This window comes from Pipistrellus kuhlii, unplaced genomic scaffold (assembly GCF_014108245.1).
Source record: "Pipistrellus kuhlii isolate mPipKuh1 unplaced genomic scaffold, mPipKuh1.p scaffold_m20_p_30, whole genome shotgun sequence".
In the NCBI taxonomy this organism is placed as follows: Eukaryota; Metazoa; Chordata; class Mammalia; order Chiroptera; family Vespertilionidae; genus Pipistrellus; species Pipistrellus kuhlii.
Window position 1 is genome coordinate 888,926 of NW_023425530.1, and position 20,414 is coordinate 909,339.

At 56.8% G+C, this 20,414-nt stretch overlaps 1 protein-coding gene across 4 annotated transcripts in view; it reads left to right on the plus strand.

The window, feature by feature from the left end:
• TJP3 (tight junction protein 3) overlaps positions 1-20,321 on the plus strand; it is a 34,139-nt gene extending 13,818 nt beyond the window's left edge. For 3 of the 4 annotated variants that reach the window (XM_036459881.2, XM_045589063.1, XM_036459880.2), the window contains exons 2-21: positions 1,839-1,895; positions 1,976-2,085; positions 3,682-3,784; positions 3,945-4,275; positions 5,015-5,118; positions 7,416-7,575; positions 7,833-7,941; positions 9,315-9,373; positions 9,622-9,688; positions 9,816-9,972; positions 10,406-10,514; positions 10,597-10,834; positions 13,255-13,466; positions 15,665-15,760; positions 17,348-17,418; positions 17,784-17,994; positions 18,069-18,169; positions 18,509-18,772; positions 19,707-19,753; positions 20,099-20,321. In XM_036459881.2, coding sequence (XP_036315774.1) covers positions 1,848-1,895; positions 1,976-2,085; positions 3,682-3,784; positions 3,945-4,275; positions 5,015-5,118; positions 7,416-7,575; positions 7,833-7,941; positions 9,315-9,373; positions 9,622-9,688; positions 9,816-9,972; positions 10,406-10,514; positions 10,597-10,834; positions 13,255-13,466; positions 15,665-15,760; positions 17,348-17,418; positions 17,784-17,994; positions 18,069-18,169; positions 18,509-18,772; positions 19,707-19,753; positions 20,099-20,201 — 2,700 coding nt within the window. In that variant the 5' untranslated portion in view covers positions 1,839-1,847 and the 3' untranslated portion in view covers positions 20,202-20,321. The remainder of the gene's footprint in view (positions 1-1,838; positions 1,896-1,975; positions 2,086-3,681; positions 3,785-3,944; positions 4,276-5,014; positions 5,119-7,415; positions 7,576-7,832; positions 7,942-9,314; positions 9,374-9,621; positions 9,689-9,815; positions 9,973-10,405; positions 10,515-10,596; positions 10,835-13,254; positions 13,467-15,664; positions 15,761-17,347; positions 17,419-17,783; positions 17,995-18,068; positions 18,170-18,508; positions 18,773-19,706; positions 19,754-20,098) is intronic. The other variant, XM_045589064.1, reaches the window with a different exon arrangement.
• The last annotated feature ends 93 nt before the right edge of the window (positions 20,322-20,414 follow it).

The window sequence follows — 20,414 nt, forward strand, 5'->3', positions numbered from 1 at the left end:
AGTACATGTGAAGTGCCCGGCACAACTCGACTGGCGTGGCTCAGCAGTTGAGTGTTGACGTATGAACCAGGAGGTTACGGTTCAGCTCCCACTCAGGGCACGTGCCCAGGTTGCAGGCTCGATCTCCACTGGGGAGCAAGAAGGAGGCAGCCAATAAATGATCCTCTCTCATCATTGATGTTTCTGTCTCTCTCTCCCTCTCTCTTCCTCACGGAAATCAATAAAAATATATTTTAAAAAATACATAGAGTGCCTGGCACAAAGGAAGCACTTCATTCATTCAGTAAATATTTATGGAATCTCTGCTGTGATTCAGGCACTCAGGATGCCACTGTGTGAACAAGACAAAAGTCCCTGCCCTCGGAGCCAGTATTCTAGAGGAGGAGGCCGACAGGGAACAGATAAAAACCTAGGGAAGGTCAGGGGGTCACAGTCCTATGAACTAGAACCACGTATCGGGGAAGGCACAGACGGTGGTCTGCCGTGGGGCAGGGGGGTTATAATTCTAACAGGGTGATTGGGAGGCCACGCCAAGGCGGTGACATTTGGGCTGAGACCTGAGGGAGGGGAGGGAGTCAGGTGGAGAGCTGTGTGTGGGTGAGAGTTCCCGGTGGAGGGAACAGCATGTGCAAAGGTCCTGGGGCCGGAACCCGCCTGGCGTGTTAAAGGAACAGCGAGGCCGGTATAGCTGGGGCAGAGTGAGCGCCCTCTGCCTGGCAGGCCTCGTTAGATTCTCCCCGGGGGTGGAGCAAGACTAAGGTGACCAGACTTCCCGCTTTGGGCGGGACAGTCCCGATTTTCAACAATTTGTCCCGCATCCCGCAGCTTTTTAAAAAAGTCCCCATCGGGACTTTTTAAAAAAATTATTTATTTATTTATTTATTTAAATTATTTTATTGATTTTTTAAAAATATATATTTTATTGATTTTTTACAGAGAGGAAGGAGAGAGATAGAGTCAGAAACATCGATGAGAGAGAAACATCGATCAGCTGCCTCCTGCACACCCCCTACTGGGGATATGCCCACAACCAATATACATGCCCTTGACCGGAATCGAACCTGGGACCCTTCAGTCCGCAGACCGATGCTCTACCACTGAGCCAAACCAGCTCTGGCTATTTTATTGATTTTTTTACAGAGAGGGATAGAGAGTCAGTAACATCGATGAGAGAGAATCATCAATCAGCTGCCCCCTGCACACCCCCAACTAGGGATGTGCCCGCAACCAAGGCATATGCCCCTGACTGGAATCGAACCCGGGACCCTTCAGTCCGCAGACCGACACTCCACCGCTGAGCCAAACCGGTTTCGGCCCAATCGGGACTTTTTTAAAAAGCCACGGGACGCGGGACAAATTGTTGAAAATCGGGACGTCTGGTCACCTTGAGCAAGACCTTCCAGAGGGAATGGTACCCAGAACTCACCTTTTCTTTGCTCCCAATACAACCTGGTTCACATAACACAGAGTTTCTCATTTTGGGCACCATCAGCCTTTGTGTCTGGGCCATTCTCTAAGGCGAGGCTGTCTAAGGAGTCTGAGGGTGCTGACCAGCGTCCTTGGCCTTCACACACTCAGTGCCAGGAGCATCCCCAGCTTTGAGAACCCAGCCACTCCTATCTCCAGACATCTCTGAACAACTTCTAGTTGAGAACCATGGGCTTACACCCATTTTGCAGATTGAAAAACAGAGGCCTCCAGAGAGGCAGCTAGGTGTTCACAGGCTTATGCCATGGGAATGTCAGACGGGGCTCCCCGCCGAGAGGGCTGGGGGCCTCCACACACTCCCGCGGGTGTGCTGGGACCCACGCCCGCCGTCCCCGTTCCCTTTCCGCCAGGTGCTGGACATGGAGGAGCTGACCATCTGGGAGCAGCACACGGCCACCGTCTGCAAGGTGAGGCTCCGCCCCCTGGGGGTGCCGATGGCAGTGGCAGCGGAGGGAGGCCGAAGCTCACTCTGCCTCCGTTCCCGCAGGACCCCCGCCGGGGCTTCGGCATCGCGATCTCCGGCGGCCGTGACCGGCCTGGCGGGTCCGTGTTTGTGTCCGACGTGGTGCCCGGGGGGCCGGCGCAGGGCAGGCTGCAGTGAGTATCCAGGCAGCGGGTTCCGTACCCCGAGAGGAGGGGCCGGTGTGGGCCAGAGCCGGGGGCTGGACAGTGCCCGGTGCCCTCCGGCTCTGTGGACGGGGGCGTGGCGCTGGCAGCAGGACGGTCAGCGACGGGCCCTCGCTCTCCCGAGGTGTTCCTGGGCCTCCGATGCTGGGGCCGGGCCAGAGTGGCCCCAGGGACTCCAGGACCAAACAGTCTCCTGGAAACCTCTTTTAACTTCTCTTTTTAAAAAAACATATATGTATCTTATTGATTTTTTACAGAGAGGAAGGGAGAGGAAGAGAGAGTCAGAAACATCGATGGGAGAGAAACATCCATCAGAGCTGCCTCCTGCACACCCCCTACTGGGGATGTGCCCACAACCAAGGTACACACCCTTGACCGGAATTGAACCTGGGACCTTTCAGTCCGCAGGTCGACGCTCTGTCCACTGAGCCAAACCGGATAGGGCATCTTTTAGCTTTTCAATTACAGTGGACATTCTATATTTTATCAGTTTCAGGTGCACAGCCTAATGGTTATTCATTTATATAACTTACAAAGTGATCCCCCATACATCTAGTACACACCAGACACCATACATAGTTATTACAATATTTTTCTAAATGTAAGTTGTTTTTTAAAGGTTTTTTAAAATTGGTTTTTAGAGAGAGAAGAAGGTAGAGGGAGAGAGAGAAACATCGATGTGTGAGAAACATCGACCGGCTGCCCCTGCACGCCCCCTCCTGGGATGAAGCCGGCAGCCCAGGCCTGTGCTCAGAACCACCAGCATGGGACAGCACCGGCCAGCTGAGCCACGCCGGTCTGGCCACAGTCATTACCATATTGTTGACTGTAACCCCTGTGCCGTGCTTCACCTCCGTGGGACCTGGAGACCTCTCTTTGGCCGAGGGGAGGGGAGCCAGGGTGCTGAGCCCTGAGGGGCAGGAGGCGCCCGGGAGGACTGGGAAAACGGGTCTGGGGTCTGAGGGGCTGCCGGGTGGTGTGTGGCTCAGCCCAGAATCTGGGACCAACTTCACAGAAAGAAAGAATAGGAAACACAGGCTGGGAGAGAGAGAGGCAGGAAGAGGGAGCTGAGGAGAAAGTGAGGCGGTGGTGCAGGGGCCGGCTGTAATCCCAGCTTCCCTTCTACGACGTGTTGTATGATTGCAGTGGGTTCTACAAGCCCCGGTCCTACAGCTGAGGAAACAGGCCCAGAGGATAAATGTCTTTTTAAAAAAATATATATTTTATTGACTTTTTCCGAGAGGAAGAGAGAGGGATAGAGAGTTAGAAACATCCATCAGCTGCCTCCTGCACACCCCCTGCTGAGGATGTGCCCACAACCGAGGCACATGCCCTTGTCTGGAATCGAACCCGGGACCCTTCAATCCGCAGGCTGGCGCTCTATCCACTGAGCCAGACCGGTTTCGGCGGATAAATGTCTTTGTGAGCCTGGGGACACCAGTGACTTAGTCAGCGGGTGCCTTCCCCAAAGGGGGGCGCCGGGAGGCACCAGGGGCCCTCAGCACAGGCCAGTGGGGAGAGGCTCCCAGGTGAGGCCTCCTCCCTGAGACCCGACTGTTCCCTCAGGATCGGGGACCAGATTGTCATGGTGAACGGGGTGTCCATGGAGAATGTCAACTCCACCTTTGCCATCCAGATTCTCAAGACCTGCGCCAAGCTGGCCAACATTGTGAGTGGGGCTGGGAGGGCACTGTGAGGGTGCTGGGGCCCGGGGGCGGTGTGCGTGGGAGCAGATAGGCTCTCGTTCCCGTTTCACAGCGGGGATGTGGGGGCCCAGGTGGCTGGGGTGGGACAGATCACCAGCTGGTGGCCCTCCCCGCCCCTAACAGACCGTGAAGCGTCCCCGGAAGATCCAGCTGCCCAGCACCAAGGGGCACCAGGACTCCGATGAAGACGGGCCCTGGCGGCTGGAGGACGCCAACCACGGCCGGGGCTACGAGGGCGACACGTCCAGCGGCTCCGGCCGCTCGCTGGGGGAGCGCTCCCACCGGCCCCGGGCCGGCCGCCGGAGCCGGGCCGGCCGCCACGGCAGCCGGAGCCCGGGCGGGGGCTCCCAGGGCCCAGGGCTGGCCCTGATGTCCGGCTTCAAGAGGCTGCCGCGGCAGGACGTGCACATGCGGCCGGTGAAGTCGGTGCTGGTGCGGAGGAGGGAGAGCGAGGGTGAGCGGCCGTGCATGCCGGTGGCCGTGGGGCTCGGGGTGCCCGGGGTGTGCGTGGTCAGCAAGGTAACGGCCCCAAGGACACCCCATCCCGGTCCCAGCACCCGTGGGCAGGTCAGCTCATGGGGAAAAGGACTTGGCCGACGACGAAGGTCCCTGAGATGGGGGTGACCCGGGTTCTCCAGCAGCCCAGGGTCATCACAGGTCCTCCTGGGATAAGGTGACCAGACGTCCCGCTTTCGGCCGGACAGTCCCGATTTTCAACATTTTGTCCCGTGTCCTGCGGCGTTTTAAAAAAGTTTCTTTCCGAAAATGGGAACTTTTTAAAAACCCCGCAGGACACGGGACAAGTTGTTAAAAATCGGGACGTGTGGTCACCTTATCCCAGGAGGCAGGAGGGAGAGAGTCAGGGATGGCGGAGGCTGTGCTGCTGGCGGTGAGGATGGAGGCAGGGCCACGGAGGCGGGAACGCAGGGCCTGGGGAAGCCGGGAGAGGCTGGAAGCACACTCCGGAGCCTCGTGCGGGGACCCCCGAGTCCCTGCAGGGACACCCTGTGTGCTCTCAGGCCGTCCCTGTCGGAGCAGCCGGGAATGACGGGGAGGGAGCCGCGCCTGAGCCTTCCTGTGGGACAGCAGCCCTGAGAGCGGGGAGGCCACGGGCAGGCAAGGAGGCTGAGCTCTGAGAGGACCCGGCAGCCCGGACCCCAGGCCCTGCCTCAGTTTCCCCCCTCTCCCCACAGAGTTTGGGGTCAAACTGGGAAGTCAGATCTTCATCAAGCACATCACAGATTCAAGCCTGGCCGCCCAGAACCGAGGGCTGCAGGAAGGAGACCTTGTCCTACAGGTGAGCCCAGGCTGCTGCTGCTGCTGCTGCTGCTGCTGCTTCTTTTTTACATTTTCTTTTCTTTTCTTTTCTTTCTTTCTTTCTTTCTTTCTTTCTTTATTTTTTAAAATATATTTTATTGATTTTTCACAGAGAGGAAGAGAGAGGGATAGAGAGTTAGAAACATCGATGAGAGAGCATCATCAATCAGCTGCCTCTTGCACACCCCCTACTGGGGATATGCCCGCAACCAAGGTACATGCCCTTGACCGGAATCGAACCTGGGACCCTTCAGTCCGCAGGTCGACACGACTCTATCCACTGAGCCAAACCGGTCCCGGCTACATTTTCTTTTATTTTATAAAATATATTTTATTGATTTTTTTACAGAGAGGGAGAGAGATAGAGAGTCAGAAACATCGATGAGAGAGAAACATCGATCAGCTGCCTCCTGCACACCCCCTACTGGGGATGTGCCCGCAACCAAGGCACATGCCCTTGACCGGAATCGAACCTGGGACCCTTCAGTCTGCAGGTCGACACTCTATCCACTGAGCCAAACCCGTCTCGGCTTCTTCTTCTTTAAAATATATTTTTGTTCATTTAGGGAGAGGGAGAGAGAGATAGAAACATCAATGGTGAGAGGGAATCACTGATTGCTGCCTCCTGCATGCCCCACACTGGGGATCGAGCCCACAACCCGGGCATGTGCCCTTGACAGGAATTGAACCCAGGACCCTTCAGTCCGCAGGCTGACACTCTATCCACTGAGCCAAACCAGCTGGGGCTGAGCCCAGGCTTCTTGCTGGGAGCTTGGGACAGGGAGGGCAAGGCCAGGGGTGATGAGTGGCGCCGAGTCATAGGTCAAGTTTAGCAGAGCTGACCCTGAGCCATTTGACTTCTGTGTGGCTGCCAGTTTCCCAAAAGCTGGAGATGGCTTTCCCCTCTTCTCCCCTCCACCCCATCTACTACGAATCCACTGCCAAATGTCAGTTTCTAGTACCCCCTTTGGGATGTCTGTTTCTAGTATCAGAGTCAGTGGGGTCAGCTGGCTACAGCTCTGATTCCAGACCCGCCTTAGGAGGCTGGTGCTGAGGGGAGAGCAGGCTGAGAGGAGCAGCTCTGCCTGAGGAGCTGGTGTCTGTCCAGACTCTGCTCCCGAACAGCTGTTTGATGCCCCCATTTGATTCCCAAGCCAATTCCAGCTGATTGCTTCCAGAATCTCCCCAGAGGAACCTATTTCCAGTGATGACCCTGAGGAATTGTCTGTGTTTAGTGGTTTGGGGCCAACCCTAGAAGCAGCTTTGTGGGAGGCCAGAGCTCACCATCCCCGGGGTTACTGAAAACAGACACTCCCGAGGGAGAAAGTCAGAAAAGGATTCTCCGTGTGAGTGGAAATGACGCCAGGCCTCCCTGGACACTGAGCTGCTCACCTGCCTCTAGATGTTTGTTTCCGGAACCTCCTGGAGTGCCTCGCAGTCCCCTTCAGTATCCTCTCCCTCCTAATCAGACTCATTTCTTTCCTTTTTTTTTTTAAAAAAAAAAATATATATTTTATTGATTTTTTTTACAGAGAGGAAGGGAAAGAGATAGAGAGTTAGAAACATCGATGAGAAACATCGATCAGCTGCCTCCTGCTCACCCCCTACTGGGGATGTGCCCGAAATCAAGGTACATGCCCTTGACTGGAATCGAACCCGGGACCTTTCAGTCCCCAGGCCGACACTATCCACTGAGCCAAACTGGTTAGGGCTAGACTCATTTCTTTCTTTCTTTCTTTCTTTTTTTTTAATATATATATTTTATTGATTTTGTACAGAGAGGAAGGGAGAGAGATAGAGAGTTAGAAACATCAATGAGAGAGTCATCGATCAGCTGCCTCTTGCACACCCCCTACTGGGGATATGCCCACAACCAAGGTACATGCCCTTAACCAGAATCAAACCTGGGACCCTTCAGTCCCCACGCCGACGCTCTATCCATTGAGCCAAACCGGTTAGGGCTAGACTCATTTCTAATGTGTGCTCACAGCGTCTCCTAAGAAATTTCCCCTTCCAGCGAGGTGAGAGCGCCAACCTGCTTCCGATTCCCTCCAGCTCCTTAGGAAATGGCCCGTGTCTGGGATTCTTGTGGAAGTTAGTTCTCGGCATGGACGCCTCTCCCAGCGGGAATCCAGTTGTAACCTTTTCTCTGGAGATGTCTGTTTTCAGTAACTCCGGTGATGGCGTGTTTCTTGTCTTCCCACCACGGTATCTGTTTCCGGTACCCCCCTCTCTCTCACTAACTCACATTCTCTCTTCCTTCCTGGTCCCTTTTAGATCAACGGGGTGTCCAGCGAGAATCTGTCGCTGAGCGACACACGGCAGCTGATCGAGAAATCGGAAGGGAAGCTGACTCTGCTGGTGCTCAGGGACCGAGAGCAGTTCTTGGTGAACATCCCGCCAGCTGTCAGTGACAGCGACAGCTCCCTCCTGGAGGGTGAGGGGCCGGAGGCAGGCCCTGGGGGAAGGGACGGAGTGAGGGGCAGAGCTAAGGGGTCCCCGAGCCCGCCCTGAGAGACTGAGAGGGACTGGAACTGGCCGAAGGCCACAGAGCACGTCAGGACTGGGTTAGCTGGCTGAGCCTGACGCTGGCCTGGGTCCCTTTGCTGGGAGGGGCCTTGATGTTCCCCTCTATGAAATGGGTCCGGCCTGGAAGGTGTGACTGTGGCTGACGGGATGCCCTCTCTCCCACAGACATCTCAGACCTCTGCTCAGAACTGTCTCAGGCACCACCATCCCACGTCCCACCACCACCCCAGCACAGGCAGCGGAGTCCTGACACCAACCGCACCAATTCCCCGGTGTACGTACCCCCCGTTGGCCAGCATGTTGAACAGGAGGGGAACGTGGGCATGTCTCCTTGAGGGTGTAGTCCAGTAGCCAGCACACAGACAAATGGGGGCAAGTTAGCTTGGCAGGTTTCTCTGGCGCAGCCTCCGAATCTACTGATCCGTTCCGGACGTGGGGGATGTGTGGGGGGGGAGTGTGGTGTTTCCAATGGCGGCACCGGGCCTTCCCGGGAGGCGTGCCGTACATGCTAACACACGGCCCGATCCAGGGTTTCTCCCAAAGGGATACCCTTCCCCCCGCAGGTGTATCGGCAAGCATCTGAAAGGCGTGGAAGCGCCCGCGCCTGTTCACAGCGGGCTGGCTTTGCAGGGGACTGTTTTCTCTCTGTGGTTTAACAGGATGCCAGAGCCCGGGCACTAACACAGACGTTATTTCTCCCGGTTCTGGGGCCTGGGGGTCAGCGGTCAGGGTGCAGCAGGGTCAGGTTCCAGGGGGACTCTTCCCGGCCTGCAGGCGGCTGTCTTTCTTTCTTTCTTTTTTCTTTCTTCTTTCTTCTTTCTTTCTTTCTTTCTTTCTTTCTTTCTTTCTTTCTTTCTTTCTTTCTTTCTTTCTTTCTTTCTTTCTTTCTTTCCTTTCTCTCTCTCTCTCTCTCTCTCTCTCTCTCTCTCTCTCTCTCTCTCTCTTTTCCTTTCTTTTTTAAAATATATTTTATTGATTTTTACAGAGAGGAAGAGAGAGGGATAGAGAGTTAGAAACACTGATGAGAGAGAATCATGGATCAGCTGCCTCTTGCACGCCCCCTACTGGGGATGTGCCTGCAACCAAGGTACATGCCCTTGACCAAAATTGAACCTGGGACCTTTCAGCCCACAGGCCGACGCTCTATCCACTGAGCCAAACCGGTTTTGGCAGAAGGCTGCCTTTCTGCTGTGTCCTCACCTGGGGAGAGAGTGCTCTCTGGTGTCTCTTATAAGGACACCAGTGCCACCCGGGGCCCCACCCTCATAACCTCAGCTAAACGTCGTCACCTCCCGCCGGCCCTGCCTCCTCACACAGTCCCCTCAGAGGTTAGAGCTGCAACATGTGAGCTTGCAGGGGACACAGCCATGTGGTCCACAGCAACCCCTGGAACTTCTGATATTAAAGCAACAAAGTGTCTGTTCGTCCCACGCGGACTGACCAGCCCTCCCTGGAAACCTCACCCCCCTCAGCCGTCCCCGCGGCTCAGGGCAGGAAACCGAGGCTGAGCCGGAGAGCAATCGGTTTGCTATGACATGGCGATGGAAGGGCAGAACCAAGACTTGCATCTGCATTCAGATACATGACAGCTCTAAACGTCACCCCTTGACACACACCCCCCCTCACCCCAAGCCTGTTCCCCACCAGGGAGAGCCCGCAGCTCTGGCGGAAAAGTTCTGTGGATTCCAGAACCACGTTGGAACCAGGTAAGCGGAGGGAGGGAGGGTGCGTGTGGGCTCTGAGCACCCCGCCTCTGACCGTCGTAATCCCACGTGGCGAGGCTGTGCCAGGCAGAGCGGGAGAGTGGGCATGGGCCTACAAGGTCAGAGACAGCTGCCTGGGAAGGACCGAGGGCTGGGTGGTGGCACACACGGGGTAGGGACCCCCTCTGGCAGAGGCTTGGTGGCTGGACTGGGCAGTGTGCCCGGGATCCAGACCAGCGGCTCCCTTTCAGACACCCCCGGGCAAAGCAGCTACGACATCTACCGGGTGCCCAGCAGCCAGAGCACGGAGGACCGCGGGTATGAAAAGCCCGCCAACGGGACATTCCCCCAACCCGGGAGGGGGGGGGGGCCTGGGGATGCCCGGGGCATCACCTCTCTGCCCACGCCGGACAACTGCCCTGCCTCTGCCCCCCCACCCCCGCAGGTACAGCCCCGACTCGCGGGTGGTCCGCTTCTACAAGGGCACCAGCCTCGGGCTGCGGCTGGCCGGGGGCAACGACGTGGGCATCTTCGTGTCGGGGGTGCAGGAGGGCAGCCCGGCGGAGGAGCAGGGCATCCAGGAAGGAGACCAGATCCTGCAGGTGGCTGGCGGTGGCGTGTTGGGCGACGCTCCCGGGTCTGTCACAGCCCGTGTCCCCCGGGGTCGGCTGAGAGCCGGGTGACCCAGCGTCTGGGACCACATGTTGTCGGCCCCGCCATAACCCCGGTGCCTGTGACCTGGGTACTGTGTGTCCTGGGTACTGTGTGCCTGTGACATGGGTACTGTGTGTCCCTGTCACGACCGGTGACTGAGGCTCTTTGCGATGTCGCAGAATTTCCCGCCCCGGTCATGACCGCCTTGAGAACCCACCACGCCCCGGTCCTGTGCGCCGGTGCCAGTCCCCGTGCCCTGGGCTCTGGTCTGCGATGCCCAGCTGCCCCGTCCGCTGTCCCCCATCGCGGGGGCCCCGGCGTTGGGGTGAGCTTGGTCCGGAGAGGAGCTGGGGTCACCCCGCCCTCCCCATCCCCTGGCAGGTGAACGAGGTGCCCTTCCAGAACCTGACCCGGGAGGAGGCGGTGCAGGTGCTGCTGGGGCTGCCGCTGGGCGAGGAGGTGGAGCTGGTGACGCAGCGGAAGCAGGACAGTGAGTGGGGGAGGGGAGGGGAGGCCCCGGCGGGGAGGGGCCCGGGCGGCGCCCCACGGCTCAGCGCCCCTCCCGCCCGCAGTCTTCCGGAAGATGGTGCAGTCCCGCGTGGGCGACTCCTTCTACGTCCGCACGCACTTCGAGCTGGAGCCCAGCCCCCCCTACGGCCTGGGCTTCACCCGCGGCGACGTCTTCCACGTGCTGGACACGCTGCACGCGGGGCCCGGGCACAGCGGCGCCCGCGGCGGCCAGTGGCTGGCGGTGCGCATGGGCCGCGACCTCCGCGAGCAGGAGCGCGGCGTCATCCCCAACCAGAGGAGGTGGGAACCACGTTTCCCCCACCCCCGCCAGGCTGCCCCCCAGCCTCCATTCCCCCCCCAGCCTCCACCCCACCCCAATCCCCCAGCCTCCATCCCCCCAACCTCCATCTCTCCCCCAACCTCCATCCCCCCAGCCTCCATCCCCCCAACCTCCATCTCCTCCCCAGCCTCCATCCCCCCTCCCCCAGCCTCCATCCCCCCAACCTCCATCTCCCCCCAGCCTCCACCCCACCCCAATCCCCCAGCCTCCATCTCCCCCCAACCTCCACCCCACCCCAATCCCCCAGCCTCCATCACCCCCAACCTCCATCTCCCCCCCAGCCTACATCCCCCTCCCCCAGCCTCCATCCCCCCCAGCCTCCACCCCACCCCAATCCCCCAGCCTCCATCCCCCCAACCTCCATCTCCCCCCAGCCTACATCCCCCCAACCTCCATCTCCCCCCCAGCCTCCATCCCCCCTCCCCCATCCTCCATCTCCCCCAGCCTCCATCCCCCCAACCTCCATCTCCCCCCCAGCCTCCATCCTCCCAGCCTCCATCTCCCCCCAGCCTCCATCCCCCCTCCCCCAGCCTCCATCTCCCCCCCAGCCTCACCCCTTCCAGCCTCCATCCCCCCTCCCCCATCCTCCATCTCCCCCAGCCTCCATCCCCCCAACCTCCATCTCCCCCCCAGCCTCCATCCCCCCAGCCTCCATCCTCCCAGCCTCCATCTCCCCCCAGCCTCCATCCCCCCTCCCCCAGCCTCCATCTCCCCCCCAGCCTCACCCCTTCCAGCCTCCATCCCCCCTCCCCCAGCCTCCATCCCCCAGCCTCCATCTCCCCCCCAACCTCCATCCCCCAGCCTCCATCTCCCCCCAGCCTCCATCCCCCCTCCCCCAGCCTCCATCTCCCCCCAGTCTCCATCCCCCCAGCCTCCATCTCCCCCCAGTCTCCATCCCCCCAGCCTCCATCTCCCCCCAGCCTCCATCCCCCCAACCTCCATCTCCCCCCAGTCTCCATCCCCCCAGCCTCCATCTCCCCCTCCCCCAGCCTCCATCTCCCCCCCAGCCTCACCCCTCCCAGCCTCCATCCCCCCTCCCCCAGCCTCAATCCCCACCTCCACCCCCAGCTTCCATCCCCCCCGTGCAGCCTCCATCTCCCCCTCCCCCAGCCTCCATTTCCCCCAGCCTCCATCTCCCGCTCTGTCACTCTCCACAATGTTAGTGGTTCATTCAGGGCGATGTGCCAAAGGGTGGGGGGTACAGTCGCGCTTGGACAGGACTCACAGGGCTGCTGTAAAAACTCGGTACAAATGCAATGGCTTCAATCCACGCAAATTCTGGAGGTCAGAAATGCAAAATGAACGCTTCAGTCCTAGCCGGTTTGGGTAAAGCTTCGGCCTGCGGACCAAAGGGTCCCGGTTCGATTCCAGGCAAGGGCACGTACCTCCTCATCCCCCACCCTGGTCAAGCTTTTGCAGGAGCCAACCAATCGATGTGTTTCTCTCACATCGATGTCTTTCCCTCTCTCTTCCACTCTCCCTAAGAATCAATGGAAATGGAAAAATATCCTTGGGTGGGGATTAACGAAAACACACACACAAAAACCAAAATGAAGGCTTTAGGGCTACGATCCGGTGTGGGCGGGGCTGGTCCTTCTGGAGGCTCCAGAGGAGAACCGTTCCCGGCCTCTTCCCAGCGTCACAGCCTCTTCCGTCTCTGACTCTGACCCTCGTGCCTCTTCTTTTTCTTTTTCTTATTAATTCTCACCGGAGGAAATGTTTTTTAAAGAGAGTGGGAAGGAGGGGGTTAGACAGAGAGAGAAACATCGATGTGAGAGAAACATTGATTGGTTGCCTCCTGCATGTGCCCCAAATGGGACCAGGGACTGAGTCTGCAACCAAGGTGCATGCCCTTGCCTTGAATCGAACCCACAACCCTTCAGTCTGTGCCCGACACTCAAACCATTGAGCACAGCCAACTAGAACATAATTCTCCTGCCTCTTCTTTTTTTTTTTTTTTTTTAATATTTTTTATTGATATTTTTCAGAGAGGAGGAAGGGAGAGAGAGAGCTAGAAACGTCAATGAGAGAGAAACATCGACCAGCTGCCTCTTGCACACCCCCTATTGGGGATGCGCCCGCAACCAAGGTACATGCCCTTGATCGAACCTGGGACCTTTCAGTCCGCAGACCGACGCTCTACCACTGAGCCAAACCGGTTTCGGCTCCTGCCTCTTCTTATGAGGACCCTGTGATGACGTTGCCCCCTCTCACCCATCCCCCGGGGGAAGGCAGGGTCATCCCCATCTCAGGAGCCTTAACTCAATCCCCTCTGCAGAGTCCCTTCTCCCTGTGAGGTGACGTGGATGCAGGCCTGGGACGGGCTGTCTCTGGGGCTGTCATTATGCTGATCCCAGCGCTCCTAACCTCCCTCTCCCAGGGCAGAGCAGCTGGCCAGTCTGGAGGCCGCCCAGCGGGCTGTGGGGCCGGGGCCTGGCGCCTCGGCGGGCTCTGGTGGACGGGCAGAGTTCTGGCGCCTGCGGGGTTTTCGTCGGGGAGCCAAGAAGACCACCCATCGGAGCCGCGAGGACCTGTCGGATCTGACCAGGCAGGGTCACTACCCACCATATGAACGTGTGGTGCTCCGAGAAGGTGGGGCCAGGCTGAGGGGCCTGCAGACATTCTGATGTAGCCGTCAGAGGCCACGACGCTTACCTCTCTCCTTCCACCAAAAACAGCCACATCTGGTGATTTTAGGGCACGGGGGACAGGAAAGGGCTTCGTTCCTTAAGAATCAATTTCTATATGCGAGCCACATATAAAATCTATAAAAAGAAATGGTCAAAAATAATTTTAATATATATATATATATATTTGTTAATCTTCACCCGAGGATATTTTTTCCATTGATTCTGTTAGAGAGAATGGAAGGGAGGGAGGGAAGGAGAGAGAGAGAAACATGGATGTGAGAGAGATACATCAATTGTTTGCCTCCCAAATGCGCCTAGACTGGGGCCAGGGATTGAACCTGCAACTCAGGTGCATGCCCTTGACTGGGAACCCGTAACCCTCTAAACACTGAGCAACATCAGCCAGGGCAATAATGTTAAACATGCTCTAACCAAATCCATACAAAATTATTAATGAGGTATTTCACAACCTTTTCTCTTTTTTTTTCTTTTTGGTACTAAATCTTTGAGATCTGGTATGTGTTTTGACAGAACATCTTGGTTTAGATGAGCCCCATTTCAAATGTTATACAGCCTGCTAAGAGTGGTATTTACAATTTTAAATGGTTGAAAAGAAATTTAAAATTTTTGTGATACATGAAAAGAACTGAAAGCTGCCACTAACTTGAACATAAAGGTTCATAGAAACGTTATTCACAATAGCCAAGAGGTGAAAACACGCAGTGCCCATGGATGAGTGGATAAACACAATGTGGTTCACCTACACACGCACATGACGCGTGCACACACACACACACACACACACACACACACACACACGAAGAAAATTCTGACCCCTGCTACAACATAGATGAATCTTCAAGACATTATGCTCAGTGGAAGAAGCCAGGCACAGGACAGATACTGTGGGATTCCACTCATAGGAGGTCCCCCAACATTGTGAATGTACTAATACAATGTACAGATTTAAAAGGTAAATTTCATGTTATGTATATTTTACCACAATTTAAAAAAAACCACGCCAGCACAAAAACACAGAGCCGTTCCCTACCCAAGAAAGGGGAGGGGCCAGCCTTCTCCGGACTCAGGAAGGGGGAGATTGAGCTCCTGCCCAGCCTCAGGGAAGAAGGGATTAGAACCAGTTGCAGGGACCCTTAGAAAAAAGCACTGCGGGAGGACGGGAAGAGCAAGCTAGTCACCGAGGAGGAGAAAGGACTCGGCTGCTCTTCAGCAGCTGCACCAACATCCAGACAAAAAGACTTAAAAACCAAAGGCCATGTGCTCAATTTCCACCCCCAGCCAATGAAAGGTCAGAAATAGGAATATATTGAGCTTTTAAGAGATAGGCCGGGAAGGAGAGGAGAAAAAGAAGGTGCAGGGAGAGGGCTGGCTACTCTCTTTCCTCCCGCCAAGAGTTATTCTGCACCTGTTTCCTCATTGGTGAGAATGTCTGTCAGTTAGTCCGGGCTTCAACAAAATTCTTCCTGCAAAGGGTTGGCCAGTAACTGTTTTAGAGTCTGTGGGCCAGATAGTTTCTTTCCAAACCACTCTACTCTGCAGGAAGGCAGCCAGAGACAGTACATAAATGAGTCGACATGACTGTGCCAATAAAACTTCAAAAACAAGCAGTGGGCTGAATGTGGCCCTCAAGTTGTACTTTTGCGGACCACTGAGCTAACTAGATTCAACTGTCATAGCAGAGACCCCAAGTGACAGCTGCATTAGAGAAAGTTTCTATTTCAAGTAACAGTCCCAGTGTAAGCTATTGAGTATGGTCTGGCTACTTCAGTTTTAGGGATCCAGGCTCCTTTGTCTTGTTTTGTTTGTTTTTGTGTTTTTTTGCCTGTGTAGTCAAACAGTGCACCCATACCCACATTCCAGCCAGCAGGAAGGGAAAGAGGATGGGGAGGACTCACCCCTCTCCTTAAAGGATACAACCCAGAATTGCACACATTAATTCTTCTTGCACCCCATTGGCCAGAACTTAGTCACATGGCCATCCCTAGCTGCAAGGGGGGCTGGTAGATGTAGTCTTAGCTGACCAACCAAAGGCCTAGCTAGATGATACCACAGGGGAGGTAGAAAGTGGTGGTGCAAGAACCTAGCAGTGTTTGCCACAAAAGGGATCCTGATTCTTGTCATTGTCTCTTGGCCCCGCAGCCAATTTCAAGCGCCCAGTGGTGATCCTGGGGCCCGTGGCGGACATTGCTATGCAGAAGCTGACTGCCGAGATGCCTGACCAGTTTGAGATCGCAGGTGAGAAACCAGGCTCCTCGGCAACCCTGCTGGTGAATCATCTCCTAGCCTTTCCCCAGCCCCTGGGCTGAGGCAGCAGAGAGGGGCTGCTAATGACGCTGTGGGGATGGTAAGAGTTAGAACAGGAACCACCAGCAGACGTCCCCCGTCACTCCTGGCTGGACAGAGCTTCCGAGTTCTTCACACAGCTCACCAGACAGCCAGTGTGCCAGCTCTCCTGCCCTCTGTCCAAGGGATTTATTTATTGAGCTATGGGGACACAGCATCGAACAAAATACATGAGGACCTCCAAGGAGAATAACAACTACAGAAAGAAGCTAGAATTGGGGTCAGCAAACTACATCTTCCAGGCCAAATCTGGCCCACTAGCAATTTATTTTATTTTATTTTATTTTATTGATTTTTTACAGAGAGGAAGGGAGAGAGATAGAGAGCTAGAAACGTCGATGAGAGAGAAACATCGACCAGCTGCCTCTTGCACACCCCCCACTGGGGATGTGCCCGCAACCAAGGCACATGCCCCTGACCGGAATCGAACCCGGGACCTTTCAGTCCGCAGGCTGACGCTCTACCACTGAGCCAAACTGGTTTCGGCCCCACTAGCGATTTTTATACAGCCTGCTGAGAATGGTATTTACATAGTTGAAATGGTTGAAAAGAAGCTAACTTTTTGTGACCCACGGAAAGAACTGAAAGCAGACACTTGAGCATGAAGGTTCGCAGCAGCGTTATTCACAACAGCCGCGAGGCAGAAGCACCAGTGTCCAGGCACGGGTGAACGGATGAACGGATAAAGACAATGTGGTTCCTCCAGACAATGGACTATTGTTCAGCCTTTAGAAGGAAGAAAATTCTGACCCCTGCAACAACACGGATGAACCTTGAGGACATTATGTCCAGTGAAATAAGTCAGACACAGGACAGATACTATGTGATTCCACTACAGGTCCCTAGAGGAGTCAGATCCATAGACAGAAAGCCTTTATTGATTTCAGAGAGGAAGGGAGAAGAAGAGAGAGATATGTTAATGATGAGAGAGAATCACTGATTGGCTATCTCCTGCATGCCCCCTACTGGGGATCAAGCCCACACCCCAGGCATGTGCCCTCGGCTGGAATCGAACCTGGGACCCCTCAGTCTGCAGGCTGATGCTCTATCCACCGAGCTAAGCTGGCAGAGGAGCTTCTTTTGAGTCACCACAGCCCAAGCAAAGGCCTAGAGTTGGGACCAAGCCTGGGAGAGCGATTGTCTGGAGCACAGACTTTGCATCGGGCTCCTGTCCCTGGCACCACTGGCTCCAGACTCTGAGCGGGTGACCTATGGACCTGAGGCTGCTTCCGCATCTGCTAGATGGGCCAGCAACAGCCACCCTCCTCAGGAGGAGGAGAGGGCCGAGGTCAGGAGGGGACACAGGTCAGCAGTGTGGGGCACGAGTCCAATGGGAGATGCTGCTGCTGCTGCTGTTAGGATTCTTCTCGAGGGCAATGGGGAGCCCTGGTGGGTCCTTGAGCCGGGGAGGGACAGACAGACAGGAATTTGCGGGGCCAGGGAACTACCCTATTGAAGCTGCCGGCTGCCTCTCCACAGAGAGCGTGCTGAGGACTGACAGGCCATCAAAGATCATCAAACTGGACACGGTGCGGGTGATCGCGGAGAAAGTAAGCAGGGCCCCGTCTCACGGATGGGGAACCTGAGGCCAGGGTCCGCTCTGTCCTCTCCCCACGCCCTGAGAGTGTGGTCTCCCAGGGAGAGGTTTTGTGATGTGAGGGCTGGAGGGAGACAGAGCCTGCCCAGAGTCACACACAGCCCCGGGAAGAGGCAGAGACTCCAACTGGAGCTCTGGGCCTCAGACACCGTGGCCCCACCTCCCCCATGCTGGCCTGGGATGTGCGAGGGCGGCATCCACTCTGACCTGACCCTTACTCTCCCTCTGACTCTTCACCTGTCTTTCGGCCTGCTTCCGGGCGTGTTTCTCTCTCCACCCTCGTCCTCCCCCACCGCCCCCACCGTGGGCCCTGCCCAGGACAAGCACGCTCTCCTAGACGTGACGCCCTCAGCAGTCGAGCGCCTCAACTACGTGCAGTACTACCCCATCGTGGTCTTCTGCGCCCCCGAGAGCCGCTCGGCCCTCAAGGCTCTGCGCCAGTGGCTGGCACCAGCCTCCCGCCGCAGCTCCCGCCGCCTCTACGCTCAGGCCCAGAAGCTGTGGAAGCACAGCGAGCCCCTCTTCACAGGTAGCGGGAGGGGCGCCCGGGCCGGCCGCGGGTCTGGCCTGAGTCCCCGCCGCACTGATGCCCCCTCCCCGCAGCCACCATCCACCTGCAAGGCACGAGCGACAGCTGGTACCAGGAGCTCAAGGCCATTATCCGGGAGCAGCAGATGCGGCCCATCTGGACAGCCGAGGACCAGGTACCCGCCGGGGTGTGGAGCCTCCGTGTGGGCTTCGGGGCAGGGGAGGGCTCAGGGCATAGCCAAGGCCAAGATCGGACCTGAGATCGGGGTCTGGATCTGGTACCTGAGTGAGATGGGATTGGGGATGGATTCAGGGGTTGGGGCTTAACTCAAATTTGGGGGAGAGGGGTCAGGTAAAGAGTCAATGGTCAGAACTCAACTTGAGGGTCAAGGGTCTTCCCTGGTTTGAGACTGGAGTTTAAAGATGGTGTCCTGGGTCTGGGTTTGGCCTGAGATCCAGGAGGGCCTGGGCTGGGGGTTTTGGCTGAGCCAGACCACCCCCCCCACCCCCCACAGCTGGATGGCTCCCTGGAGGACAACCTGGACCTCCCTAACCGTGGCCTGAACGACAGCTCCGCGGACCTGAGCTGTGACAGCCGCGTCAACAGCGACTACGAGACGGACGGCGAGGGCTACACGGACGGGGAGGGCGGGCCCCTCACAGACGTGGACGAGGGGCCCCCAGCCCCAGCCCTGGACCGGTCCTCGGAGCCTGTGCCGGTGGAGAAACCCCCGAGCCTGCGGGATCATGGGAGACCCTCAGGCCACCGCGAGGCCCAGGTGAGCAGGGTGTGGGGTGGTGCAGACAAATGGGGACCCTGTTTTCTGCCATGATGTAACAAACAGACTTCTCTGATCAGACCCGTGCTGGATCACTTAGCAAATATTTCCACCTCTGTGCGCGAAGTTCCTTATCTGGGATACAGGGCAGATGCTGAAAGTCTTGGCATCACAGGGTGTTTGTTTCAACTTGGCACACTTAGCCAAGCCCTGCTCACAGCTGGATATTTAACAATAACGTATATTCCTATTCTGCGTGGGGCTGCCTCAGCACCTGGAGGGCCTGTGAGTGTGACATAGGCACCCTTCCTCAGACCCTCCCTAGGTAAGTGTAAGGACGTTCAAATCTACGATTCGCCTGGACTGGTGTCCCCTGGGGCTGGGCAGTGCCCGCCTGCCCAGCTGACCATGGCAGCCTACACAGGGGCAGGCACTACCCTAAGCACTTCACATGTGCGAACTCTCTTAGGAACTCCTGACAGTAGTCCTCTGAAGAACTTTACCGATGGGAAACCCAATTCCCCCTCTGCTAACAGGCTAGGTGACAGCCAAGGCCTCCCCTGTCCCAGCCTCTTTTCTCATTTAAAACTGGGGAGGAGCCGGCCAGTGTGGCTCAGTGGTTGAGCATCAACCTATGAACCAGGAGGTCACAGTTCGATTCCTGTCAGGGCACGCCTGGGTTGCTGGCTTGATACCCATTAAGGGGCATGCAGGAGGCAGCCGATTGATGATTCACTCCCTTCCTCTAAGAAATCAATTTAAAAATATGTAAAATGTAATAATAAAATTGGGGATGAGTAGTAGACTTGTGATGGGGCAAGAAGAAAGCTTGCGGGTAGCAGTGCCTGGGCAAAGGTGGGGAAGTGGGACGGGGGTTGCTCCCCATTTTATCACCCTTTGGGGGCAGGGTTAACCTGTTTCCTCCCTCCCCAAGGTGGACAGCTGCCACCCGCAGGGTCAGTGGCGACAGGAAAGCATGCGGTAAGAGCCCTGTGCTTCAGGTCGGGGGCCTCACCCTTTCTCTGGGCTCAGGGTTTGGATGGTGGTGGAGGAGGCCTCGAACCCGGCTCTGCCTGAGGCGCTCCTGTTCTGGCAGGCAAGACAGAGCCAGAGCCACGGGAGACGGGATCCTCTTTCTGGGAGGGCTTCCTGAAGGAGGGGACATTGGAGCTAGGGCTTTGAAGGCTGTGAAGGAGCTCATTAATAAACCAACCCCACAAGCCCCGTCTTGCTCATCTCTGTCCACACCCAGCGGGCCTCGTAGTCAGCCTTGGTGAGCGGTAGGTAAGTCCTCACTCGCAGCCTCTGTTCTATTCTTGTCCCCAGGACATATGCGCGGGAAGCTGTGAGGAGGAAGTTCACACAAGCCCGAGACGCGGAGTCCTCTGATGAAGATGGCTACGACTGGGGCCCAGCCACCGACCTATGACCCCCTCCAGGTGGCGGCTGGCCATCCTCCCTTTCCCTCCCAGGCGCTTGGACTCAGTTTCCCATACGGACCTCAAACCCTGCTCCTTCCCCCTGGTCTCTAATAAATATTTTCACAGCACTGGCTTCTAGTGGCTTCCAGGAAGGACGTGGGTGCCAGAGCCAAGTCCTGTCTTTCTGCTCTTAACCCCACACACCCTGACCCGAGACCTGA